Consider the following 13,696-nt stretch of genomic DNA (forward strand, 5'->3'; position numbering starts at 1 on the left):
AAAGTCTTAAGGTACAATTCTGCCTAGAATTAAAGAAGGCTCTTAAAAATTCCAAATTTGAACAGATGCTTTCATTCAAGGGTGATACAATGTAGGATAATAGGCAAGCTCTTAGGGAACTTTTTTACAATGTTCACTTGTATGCAGAACCACAAAGCTGTAACTGGTGAGAGAAGAAAATGTACTTCTTTTCTTGTTTAACTGTTATAAAGCACATCTAGGCAATTACTTTTTCTCGTGAACAAAATACTAACATGAAAACATACAATTGGTGCACATTTCACCAGTGTGCAGGTATTATAACTATGTTTATCCTATAGACTTATGTCCTTAACCATATGATCTTTGAATATGGCTTTCTTTTAGACAATTCTGTAATCTGAGTGATACACTCAGGTATACACTGAGTGATATCCTACTGGCTTCTCATAACACTTGGCTTAGAACTGTCTGCTAGAAGCTACAATGTTATTTCAAACTCTATCTTAGAAAGAGAAACACAAATACATTAACGCTGCCTGGGCTCTTCCTGTATCAGGTGTCCAAAATAACTTTCTATTTCCATTTTATATCCCTCTATTTTAAGAAAGATGTCTATTTCAGAGGCTACTACATTAATCATTTCTGTGGTTTAAGTACTTCCCCGCTCCTCAGACATTTGCTCAGTCCTTACATTTCTGCTCAGGAAAGGAGTCTGAACAATCCAAGTCTCTTCTAGGGAAAGCTTTTGGGTGCTTGTGGTTTTCCTTTGGTACTTCTTCATGAACCACATTTCCAGATGAAGCATTAAGGGGCAACACAAATTGTGGGAAATCTGGGGACATTAATTTGCATTCTAAAATACCACTTTCTCACACACAAAACACTTGCTTAAAGTTTCCTAGGGAACATGACAATATTGATGGCTATGAAGCCATTGTGGCAGATAAAGGAAATGTACACAAATAAAATGGTGATTTATATAAATAAATGATAGCCAGATGACTTCTGTACTACATGAAAAATTTTAACCCTCCTACCCTGGTCTACCCTGCCTACTGTATTGCCTGGTGAAATGAAATGACTAAATATTTTAAAACAAGAATTGACTTAGTTTATTGATAATATCAGACAAAGAAGGGAAGAAAAGTCTTGCTGTCAATTACCTCCCCCCCCTTTCCATCCTGAGACAGAGTGTCTGATTATCTAGGACCTAAGATGGCTGAAACAGAAATTCTACAAGTGAGTGGTTTTAAAGAATAGAACTTGTATGCCGGCTCACACGTGCCAATGTGCCTGTTTATGAACTCTAAAGACTAAATCTGAATTCTGGATCTGCCATGAGGGGACAGCTTTTCTTGGCTATTTCAGTTCCAACTTTCCTTCAGCAATTCTTAACATTCCTGGGTTTATACATGCTCCTCTCTATATTATCTGCCACCTCCTTCTCCCTGTAGATGTCCTGAGTTCTGGTCCAATTCAAAGTCAGAAATTATAAAGTTTAGGATCCTTACCTATGATGAATCATTCATTAGCATATCAAAAGAAACTACTATTGTCAAACAGAGCCATATTTAGAGAGACACGAGTTTAAAATTTTAAATATATATAAGAGGGAACTTAAAATATAGCAATGGTGCAACTTTATTTTCAGAAATGATGTGAAGCCCTTACACTTACAGATTGCTGCTCCCATTAAAATTTACAGCCTTATCTCTACCTAAATCTCACCTCAGTACAAAAATGATTTCTTCTAATAATGTGGCATTGTATGATATTGACATTTCCAACATGATCATGAAAGACAAAATGGGTGCATAAGCAAATGTGGTGAAGAAAGCTGATGGTGCACAGCTATTAAAAGATAGCAGCTCTGGGGTCTTAAAGGCTTGAAGAGAAACAAGCATCCATCTATCTGGAAAGCAACAAAGCCCACATGGAAAAATCACACTAGCCTGTGTGATCATGAGGTGTCATGGGAAGAGGTATCAGAAGTTCAAAAACAAGCAACCAAATCAATGTGAATGGCGTGGATGTAGTAGAGACCCATAACCCTCCAGGAAAATAATTGGACAGCCTCTCTCATAAGGGCCACATGGAAGGGATGATAAATCCAGGGTGGTACAGTACTGATGAACCATATAACTATCCTCTAGTTCTTTAATATTTCCTCCCATGAGTATTATGTTTTTATTTGTTTTACCTTATTAATAAAGTTAGATTCACATATATTCATTTGTATTTTTAAGCGTGTTCAGTACCATGAAAACTAAGATAGATGATTGGAGTAATGGTTCACTGAGGGCAGGGGACGAGAGGTGGGGGTGGGGGATGGGGAATAGGGAGCTGATAGCACTGATAATAATCTAACCCCACTCGATGGAATTGTACAACAGAATAGTATGTGAACGCATCTATTGGATTATGTAAGATATGGCACACACAGATATGACATGGGGGGGGAAGGGTTCCTGGTAGAGTGGGGGTTGGGGGCTAAAGGGGAACTGATATCAAGGAGTTCAAGAAGCAAGAAAATATCTTGAAACTGATTGTGGTAGTAATCATACAATACTGCTTGGTGTGATTGAACTATGAAATATTATGATATCTGTAAGAGCTTCCAAAATAATTAAATTTCAAAAATTAAAAAAAATTGATATCCAGCCTTCGAATCCCAAAAGAATAATTCTATTCTGTCCTACAATTAGAATTTACTCAACATCAGTGAGTTTAGTTTGAGTTTGATCTCAGTTTTGCTTCATTTACTTTGATTGTTTTGATAAAATATGTCTTTGGAGTTAAGGTGTGTCAAAGGCACCATCTAAGTAAGATGGCAAAACATAAGTCCCATTTGCCAAAACATTTTTTAAAAGTGAATAGTAATAGAATGCTATCATTTTCTAATATATTTTTCTACAGTAATTTTCCATGAAACATGTTTCTTAATATGATGACATGCAGACTGACAGGACACATTAGTACAAGTGTGTGCTCTAAATCATTAAGGGACACCTAAAAGATGAAGGCTTAATCCCACACTGCCTTCAAAGTACAATAATGTATTATGCTTTCTCTCCGTGTTTCCTGTTTCTGTTTCTCTTGCTTTTCTAAACCTCTGGATTTTGTGCTTGGGTATATCACAATATGACCTTTCAGAAACTGAATTCACCCTTGTAGAATAATACACCATTAAGATCAAAAAGCAGCATTGACTCAAGTATCAATATATAGTTGTTTTATCTTATGTAAAGAACGATCCATCCCATTGCTGACAGTTTGTACATTTATAATAAGAAATATTCAATATTTAATTGTAGACATAATGCATTCACATTAAAAAAATCTTCTTATTGTGGGCTAATACAACTCTTATCACAATCAATACATAATCCATTCTGTCAAGCACATTTGTACATTTGTTGCCATCATCATTCCCAAAACATTTGCTTTCTACTTGAGCCCTTGGTATCAGCTCCTCATTTTTCCGCTCCCTTCCTACTCCCCCTTCCTCATGAACCCTTAATCATTTATAAATTATTATTATGTCATATCTTACACTGCCCGATTTCTCTCTTCGTCCTCTTTTCTGTTGTCCATCCCTCAGGGAGGAGGTTATATGTAGATCCTTATAATTAGTTCCCCCTTTTTACTCCACCTTCCCTCCACCCTTCCAATATCGCCACTCTCACCACTGGTCCTGAAGGGATCATCTATCCTGGATTCTCTGTGTTTCTGGTTCCTATCTGTACCAGTGTACATCCTCTGGTCTAGCTGGATTTGTAAGGTAGAATTGGAATCATGATCGTTGGGGAGTAGGAGAAGCATTTAAGAACTAGAGGAAAGTTGTATGTTTCATCATTTCTACACTGCACCCTGACTGGCTCATCTCCTCCCTGTAACCCTTATATAAGAGGATGTCCAGTTGCCAATAGATGAGCTATGGGACACCTCCCCATCATTCTCAATGATATGATTTATTTTCTTTGATGCCTGATACCTGGTCCCTTCTACACCTCACATTTTTTCTTCACAATGTTACAAGAGCATAAAAATGCTACATGAAATATGCTGCTTTCTTTATTACTCAGGGTATGATAAAAAAGAGGACTTACTACCTTATTATGCATGAGCAGATATCACAAAAATATCATACTTTTTCGGTTTGCAAGAACAGAGTACTAAAAAAATTAAATTAAATTAAAATTTTTTTAAAAAGAACAGAGTACTATTCTCATACTAACGCTAATGTTGGTATTTCCCAAGCTTTTATGTATATTTTGCTACTGATATGTTTACTTGCTGCACTGAGAAGCTGTTTTGTGGATAAAATAATTGTGTGAGATTTGCAAAAATATATCTCAACAGTTCACACTGGAATACATCTTGAAATTCTTACTTTGAAAATCAGCAGAAATATTTGTTGTTTTAATAAAAAGGAAAGAAGAATAAAAAGTAAGCTCAAGTACTTAATATGTAGTCCATTAAATGTATTTAATGTTGGAATCACAATGGGAACATTATCAATATTTGGGAGAAAACTATTATCACACTAGAGAGAAATTAGTTTATCACAGATACCTGAAACAAACTTTTATGATTTAAAATTTCAAAGATACAAAACAAAGCCATTGATGAAGCTATGAATAGCATGTGCGATCATTGTAAAGCGTCTATAGACCACAGGCAAAACCAAAGAACTTTTATTGTATCTTTGTATATCTGGAAGAAATGAATATGATGGTAGTAAAATAAACGATAAATCTTTGGAAAATAAAAATTAAATTTCAATCATTCTAAAAACAAACAAAAAAGATGAAATAAAATAGTTAAGCAGGAAATTTCAAAAGTCCGTTTGAGAAGACAGGGTAAAGCAGTCTAATGAAATGCACAAAGACCTGGATTTGGCTAAAAAATAGAAAATGATGATCAGCATATTCCAACTGAAAGAATGGAAGAAGAAAAAAATCAAGCACAAGTGCTATATTGAAGGATCCTATGGACAAAATATTGAATGATTCAGGAAGAATTAAATGAAGAGGAAAGAAATCCACAAGGTCACTGTACCAAAAAGAAGTGGTTCATGTTCAAGCATTTTAAGTAACATATGATCAAAAACTGATGATACGGAAGGAAACTGTCCTAGCTGAATGCAAGGCAATAGAGACAAACAAGGCTCCAGGTTTTGATGAAATGCCAACTGAAGGGTCCTAAATATTAAGGGAGCACTGTAAACACTCAGTAGTCTACGCCAAACAAACAGACAAAAAGTAGAAACACAGTTGCCTGGTCAACCAATTGGAAGACATCCATATTGGCACCCTTCCCAAAGAAAGGTGACCCAACGAGCTGAAGATCCTCCCAAACTGGTAGGAGCATTACATTTCCAAGTTGCTGCCAGAAATTCAACTTGGCGTGAGTACAGGACACAGCCTGAAGGATATCACTGTTGACGCCCCATAGCTCCTCACTGATCACAGAGAGGTAGTGAGAAGATCGCTACTACATTGAGGAAATTACAGCTGATGCCATGACAAAAATGTATATATACTATTGGATAGAAAAATAATTTTCTCTATAAATTTAACCCAAACAACAGTTTAAAACAACAACCCCAAGATAAAAACAATAATCCCAAACTATTACAGAGACTTCCCGGCTTTAATGAAAATAAACAAATGAAACAAAATAGTTGCATGATACTGAAGATGTGTTTTTTTAAAGTGCCCCAAGCAAAAAAGACCACATGAAGTTAAATCATATGCACACATATGCACTAATTTATTCCAAGCAAAATACATTTTAAGTTTGTCTCTGGATCCATGTATGATATCAGACAGGTTTTCTCAGTCTCCTTAAAGGACCTTTAAAACAAACAAAAAATACAGGAACAAAAAAACACTGAGTTAATTCTGACTCATTATCACCCAATATGTCTCAGACTATAAATCTTCATGGGATCCGACATCTCATTTTTCTCTTTAGAACAGCTGTGTTGTGAACTGCTGCCACTAGGTATACTTCCATAAAGAAAAAACACAGAATGAAGGTGGGGCATAAATCCAAGGTAGAGAGGGTAGTCCAGAAGGCTTTGGAAACTAATTTGTGGGGAGTTAAAAGGTGTCGTCTTCATAGATTTTTAAAGGAAAACCATGAGGTCTTATAAGGAAGAAAGTTTAAATTAGCCTACAGAGACACTGTTCTCATCTTACTTTGGTGAATAGCAACTGGAGTATGACAAGTTCATGACCAATCATCTAACATGCAAAACTGGATTCTTCTTCTCCGAAGAACATGGCTGATGTATGGAAACAGCTTAGTGGACTAGTGAACCACATGGCCTTGACGCCAGAACTGCGTTGTGCTCTGCTCAAACAGCCACAGATCTGAAATCGATCACAATAGAAAATCCTTTACTGAGTGGAAGAACCATATGGAACAAAACTCAAAATCAAAACAAACAACAGGCTTACCGGTCAGCTAGGGACTAATGGAAGGCTGGAACCTATGGGCCCTTAGCTACCCTTTATGTGGAATGAAACTCAACCCCCATGGCTCAATTGCAGTCAAGTAAACAGCAGGCTTAAAAGGGGAATGTGTTACTCTGGGTACATGAGAGAAACAAATCCATAGAAACTCGTGTATAAGAGAGAGTTTTATATAAAGGGAAAGTACACATCAAGAAAACATCCCAACCCAGTGCTGCCCAAGCCCACACATCCAACATTAACCCATTAACCCATATTTCCAACACCAAACCACAAAGTCCTCCTCCATCTCACAAAACAGACACAATGATGCCGACTGCAGGAGGAAAGCCAAGGCAGTGAACGTGTAAGCATCTCAGAACTGGCAGGGGTCTCCACATGGCTGCTTCAGCACCCAGGGCGGCATCAGGGTAGGTCCATGTGGCTTCTCCTCAGGGATGTCTTGCAGGAAGTGAGCTTGGCAGCTGAAGCAGGGAACTGCTAAGGCAGCTGCACCCTGGTCCGACCCTAACAAAGCAAGAGACCTGACAACTAGAAAGGCGAGGTTCACTGAGCCATGTATCCCTCTGCCCTTCAATTAACCCCACATGTGTTTATCGGCCAGGTTGGCACAAGAAACTAACTACCTCAGGGAACAATATCTCTAGAGAAATATGAACACTTAAAATTAATTCATTGTTTTGTCCTGTAGTTAGGTGAACCCTGCCTAACACATGACCAACAAAGCAAAGAAAGAGAAATGGAAACAGAAAAATCAACAAAAGCTGGGAGATGGAGGGTTACATTTTATGACATTGCAGAGATTATAGTAAATCACATGTGCAGACTGCTGAATGGGAAAGTGGGTTGCTCTTTAACATGTCACCCAGTGTAAAGTAAATTAAATTAAATGTTAAAAGGGAGAGTTGAAAACTTCATCGGTGAGTTAAAGGTCAGAACAGTTATTCCAGGGAATTATTTTCATCACAAAAACCCCCTGTACATTCTTCATGGGGCTCTCCTAGAGGATTTCACTGGGAAATCTTACCCTATCCACCCTGTAGTCCTGCTTTTGACCGTTCAACTTCTTTTAAATCCAGAAGCTCAAAGAACATTTCAGAGGAGCACTTCCTGAGTTCTAGAAGGAGGCCAGAATGGCCATGGTGATGTGGGATAAAGCAAGGAGTGTCGGATTCTTTGGGGGGATGGCTTAGAGAGATGGAAACGTCCCCTTCAGATGTGTCTAGACCTGGAAGGAAGACGTATTGAGAAATAATAGTGCCACACTTTGCTTTTTGTTTCAGATAATGGTCCATGATTTCAGAGTAATACTTTTTCACTTCACCATTTTTATTTGCTTGAGTGGCGATGTGGCTTTAATTTTTTTTAAGTCTACCTGCAGAAGAGATAGGAGAGAGAAATCAAAAGATGACAAGGAAGAATCCAAGTGGAAGAAAGTGAGCAGAAGACAGACAGTTGGAGAAACCGAGCAGCACAGCTAGCAGAGGGTGGGCAGCAGAACTGGTAATAGGCAGAGGAGCAATAGACGTGCGCAATCTGCCCAGGAAGACGGCTCTCAGCCCAATAAGCCTTCGGGGATTTTGGAGGACAGGGCAGCCAAACAGTTCAACGAACCGGGGAGTGCTTATGCGAGACAGTGTTACAGCATAACAGGAGCCTTTCCGCCCACTGACTCCAACCATCTGTGTCCCTTCCTGCTTTGCAGAAGCGTGGGAAGGGCCAGCCAGCTTTGTGCATATTCAACAGATTGCCATCACTTTTAAAGAGATGGCCTAACTATAAACGGTTAGTTTTCTTCCAGAATAGTTTTTATTTCTTTTTTCCCTGTGATGCTACTTAATCAAAATTAGCGTGGGTTTCTCTCCTGTCCACTGTGTGGCACTTCAATTTGCTTTGGATCTGCTAAGCGACATTGGAAGATTGTTGAAATCTGTCGAGCAAGCTCAAAAACTAGAAATGGTTTCTGTGATTATTTTAGGTATTAATGTAGAAAGTACACGGAACTCATTTTCTTGTTCTTAATTGCTCCTACCCTATGTAGGTTTCTGGGGCTGTCCATCTCTACTGCAGTAGATCACATCCTCCTTCTCACTCACAGAGTCTATTGAGTTTGAACCACTGACCTTGAAGTTAGCAGTTCAATGCTTATCTGGCAATGTTGCCAGGGTTGTATGCTGTTGACTAAGTACCTTCAGATACCATTTTACTTGTGTGATATATGGAAATGTATTGCAAAATTTATTCATACAAAGATGTAATTGTAAGAAAGTAAGAAAGTATGGTGGTGTTCTAACGAAGGGCTGGTGTCCGTTCAGAATAGTCTTTTGAAAAATCAATACTCATTATTATTCGCACTGATAAAAATTGTTAACAACCTTAAGCAAGCTATCAGGTGTCTAAATGATACATTTTTAAGGACCAAACTGACCAAACATGTATCTTTTTGCCAATACTACCCTCTAGTGGAATAATGGGCAACAGAAACGGTATACTTTAAAAATACGGAGCTCATCCTTAACTTTCTGAATGACAGGAAATTTGTGGAGCTGATTTTTAAGTACGTTTTCTTCAAAGGCCTTGATAGTGTAAATAGAATGAACTCTTGATTATGCTCACTGGTATTGCATTTTAATCAATGTTCTCATCTCAATAATGCATTGTAGAAGTGATTACATATCTCCAACACACCTGACTCCAAAATTTAAAACAACACCCTTCACTGAAGTAGCACAGTTGCATTTCTTCATTCTTCATTTTGGCAGTGACAAGCATCAAAAGGAGGAGGAATCTCAGTCTGTAAATGGGTGAATGTCTTCAGTCATTTACAGCCTTAATGTGTTGAATCATTTTGTGAGGAGCTCTTGTGTAGTGGGGTATACCTGGGGCTGCTAATTACAAAGTCAGCAGTTCACAACCACCAGCTGCTTCTCGGGCAGAAAGATGACGTTTTCTTCTACTTTGAAGACTCAGTCTTGGGGATCCACAGGGGGCAGTTCAATCCTGTTCTCGAGGGTCACTGTGGGTTGGCGTACACGTGATGGTATAGAGTGAAATGATAACATCACTCACTGTGTATTAGTTGAAAGCTAACTCTAGTAATGTTTTTCCTAGCCAAAAACGCTAGTTTATTCAGCACTACTAACATGGGTATTGATACATGTGGAAAAGTAGAGTATGTATCATTTTTTCTGGAAGAATCATATTTTCTTAAAAAGACCTCATATCATTATGTTTTTAATTTTCTATGAAGAAAAAATAATATCCAAATGGAAGAGGTTCATGCAAGCATATTGGGCTAGGTGCCTTTGGAAATTCAGTTATAAAAAAATTATAATATGTCACCCTCCTGTTTTAATCTTTCAAAAGCCACAAGTTAGGGGTGCAAGAAGCTTTCCACCACTTCTGTTACAAGATTTACTCATTAAACGATTGGTGCTCCTAAAAAGAGTGGGAGAAAAGTCTGCAAGCCAAAATGTCATATTTCATATTTTCATACAGTTCTGCCTGGAGCCTTAGGATCTACATGACACTGTCCTCACTCTGAAGAAACTGTATTTCCTAGCATTATTCATTTTCTTTTCCAAATCCCAAAGTTTATAATTTATAAATAAAGCCTTCTTTTCATAGGAGAGATTTTAAACTGTATCAACTGAAGAAAATAATTTATTTTATTTTCAATTTTACTCATTCTTATAGACCTCTATTTCTTCTTAGAGTGTGGAAGTTCATTCATATTCACAAGTCAGAAATCAACCCCATTGCAAATCTGAAAACAAGCTCATTTGAATTATTAGATAATTACCCTGATCTCTGTGTAAAAAGAGTTTGCAATCAGTTAATTGGTGTATTTCCAATTTACAATGTACAAGAAAACTGTTGTGTTAGAGCAAATAACAAAGACTATGTAGAACTTTTTTCTTTATTATTTTTTTATAGCAAATGAAAAAAAGGAGGCCTGGAGAGAAAAACAGATAATTATGAAATTTTGCTGAGGGGAAAAATAGGCTTAACCTAAATCAGCCAAAGTGCTACAGGCTCTTATCATTAGAAAACAGTGTATCATCTTAACAAAAGTCAGTCGTGTTAATTACAACTATATATTGAGGGGGGGAAATTGTCTGATTTGAAATTTATCATAAAGACAAAATGGTTCAGAATAAAAAAGATTGCTCCTATGGGATTTGGTTTATTATTATTTTGACTCTCACCTAATAAAACTAATTTAGATAAAGTCACTAACTTACGGTACCTTGTTGTTGTTAAATGCTCTCATCCCAGTTCTGACTCATAGGGACCACAAGTGCCACAGACTAAAGCACGATCAGGTCCTGGGTCCTACTCACCATCTCCGTTGTTTCTCCCGTTGTTGGGATGGATTACTATCCCTCCCCGATTAAAGACCTTCCTCCTTCTACGTTGGCAAGCATGATGTCCTTTCCCAGACACTGGTCTCTCGATCAAATGTCCAAAGTACACCATCCTCGCCTCAAGGGCATTCTGGTTGCACTTCCTTCTGGCAGTTCATGGTACTTTCAATATGCTTTGCCAACACCATAATTAAAATATATTGATTTTTCTTTGGCCATTCTGATTCATTGTCCAACTTTCACATACATACAATGCCATTGAAAGTACCATGGCTTGGGTCAAAGTGGCATCCTTGCTCTTCAGTGGGATTTTTTCTTGAACCAGTTTTGCCCAATAAAATAAGACATTTGATTTCTTGACTGTTGTTTCCTTGAACATTGATTGTGAATGGAAACAGAATGTAATCCTTGACCACTTCAATCTTTTCTCTATTTGTTATGATATTGTTTAGTGACCCAATTGTAAGGATTTTGGTTTTCCATGCCTTGAGTTGCAGTTCCTATTGTAGGATGCAGGCCTAGCTCTTCATCAGCAGGTGCCTCGAGTCTTACTTGCTTCCAACAAGCAACGTTGTGTCATCTGCATCATATTTCAGGTTGTTAATGAGGATGTCATGTTAGTCTTCATACAGTCCAGATTTTTGTAGTATTTGCTGAGCATACCGACTGAATACGTATGGTGAAAGGTTATTATCTGATGCTCACCCTTCCTGACTTTAAACTATGTGCATTGAATACCACATTATCCTAATTGAATGCCTAGCATTGAGTCACAAAATGATGGCATTTGATAAATGTTAGTTTGATGATTGAAATTCATTAATAACAATACACATACAACAACAAATTGAGAAAATAAATCAATGCACATAAATTGCTTAGAAAAAATTTAAATAAATTGATATTTGGGGTTTTTTCCTATGGAAAAAATTACAAAGAGGATACCCGCTGCCATTGAGTCAGTTCAGACTCGCAACAGTACTGTAGACCCAAGGAGAATTATCCCATAGAGTGTCTGAGCTGTAATATTTTTGAAAGCCAACTGCCACCTCTTTCTCCCATGGAGTGGCTGGTGAGTTTCAATCACTGACTATTTGGTAAGCCTCCCAATGTAAGACCAGGACTCATACTTCTGTCTAAAAGTAGATATAATTCTATGTGTCTTTATGTGAGTAGGCTTCAGTAAAATAAAAACTTTTAATTTTATGTTTGTCATTCTGGTTTGCTGAAGCAAACCCTCCTTTAGTCATCTCACATATTTTCAAAAGGCATCAAAGGTTATTGAGTTTACATTTGAAATGTCCTAATAATGGCATTGTGCTAAGTAGGTGAAACAAAATTCAGTGTTCAACAGAAACAAATATGAGCTTAAACATAAGACCCAAGGGGGGGGGAATCATTTTCCACACCTGTCACGTAGAATGATGCCTTTTGTTGAGACATATGTTCTGACATGTTCTTGAGATTTAACTGCGACTCTTGCCCGGAGAAGTGTGTTAGAGTGTTTCTGTCATAAACACCACTGCATGCTTTGGAAAGGTGTTTTCTTGGTTGACTGAATACTTAGCAGAATGGAATGGTCTTCAGTTGATATCACACATATTAAAATTGTGTAGCGGCTTTGGCAATTGCCTCTGGCTCACCCATCTGAAGTGAGAGTAATGGAATTGAGAAGAGGGAAGATTGACAGAGACTACTGGGTTGTGTGATAGAAAGGACAAAGGAGTGGATCAGGTAACTGTATCTCTAATCTGGCATGAACTGAAGAGCTAACATCACAACTGTTATTTTTCAGGACATGAACGATTATCCGCCAGTGTTTAGTAAACGATTGTACAAAGGGATGGTGGCACCAGATGCGGTCAAGGGCACACCGATCACAACCGTTTATGCGGAAGATGCCGACCCTCCTGTGAGTAGAAAGACATTGTGTAATACTCTGAATGGTGGTGAGGAAATGGGTGGTACCCTAAGTGACCCTGCCTTCAAGAAAACAAGGTCGCTCGTGTCATTTTCACTCCATCACTGTCACACGTTTCATGCCTTCCTACCTATTCCATTCACAACGACAGGATAAAATCCAAACAATGACCATTGTGTGAATTTAGACAATCAAGGACATACATTTGTTCTTTTTAGAATTCAAAATCCGGTGCTTTTCAAATTATCTGGTACTAATGATTGCTGTAAGATAGAATCCACTTCACGGCAACTAAAAGCAAGATAGATAAGTATATGTTGAAAGATCAGTCTGCATTTACAATCAATATCATTTGGATTCCTTATTTCTAACAGTGAAAGTTCAATTTTGTCCAAATAGGTTATACCTATGCGTTTTCGGTTTTAGTAATACATGGCTATTTTAGTTGCAAACTAAATCAATCTGTGGCATAATAATGTAACTTTTCTCATTTGGGAGAATAAAAATCTTAATCTTGCTTTTAATTTCATAGACATTTTAATATACAGACGTGTTTCTCCTTTGATAAATCCCAAACTACCTCTTAACACAGACACTGTTTAATGAAAACATTACTGGAACAAATATTATGCGAACTCTCCGTGATGATATTATCTTAATTTATTAAAATAGTATCTATGTAAAATTGTTTTCTTTACATACACTCAGATATTTATACATATTAAATCCTTATACTATAGAAGGCCTGGATTATGTGCATTTAAATGTGTACTTTAAATGAGCTTACACTGTAAATCAGTGACTGATACAGTCTAGAGAATAATGAGATTTGGAAAAGTGAAGCGATAGGGAAAAATGTGAATTTTAAGTTTTTTAGAAGGTATGTTTTTGTTGTTAAGACATAGAGTATTTCTGCAATGGTTTTTGTTGACTAAAATGTGAAT

The 13,696-nt window shown here is 37.4% G+C and overlaps 1 protein-coding gene across 17 annotated transcripts in view; it reads left to right on the plus strand.

Annotated features, from left to right (window-relative positions):
• PCDH15 (protocadherin related 15) overlaps positions 1-13,696 on the plus strand; it is an 819,982-nt gene that overhangs the window by 591,592 nt on the left and 214,694 nt on the right. For all 17 annotated transcript variants that reach the window (XM_075535092.1, XM_075535093.1, XM_075535090.1 and 14 more), the window contains one exon: positions 12,627-12,743. In XM_075535092.1, coding sequence (XP_075391207.1) covers positions 12,627-12,743 — 117 coding nt within the window. The remainder of the gene's footprint in view (positions 1-12,626; positions 12,744-13,696) is intronic.

This window comes from Tenrec ecaudatus, chromosome 16 (assembly GCF_050624435.1).
Source record: "Tenrec ecaudatus isolate mTenEca1 chromosome 16, mTenEca1.hap1, whole genome shotgun sequence".
Taxonomy (NCBI): domain Eukaryota; kingdom Metazoa; phylum Chordata; class Mammalia; order Afrosoricida; family Tenrecidae; genus Tenrec; species Tenrec ecaudatus.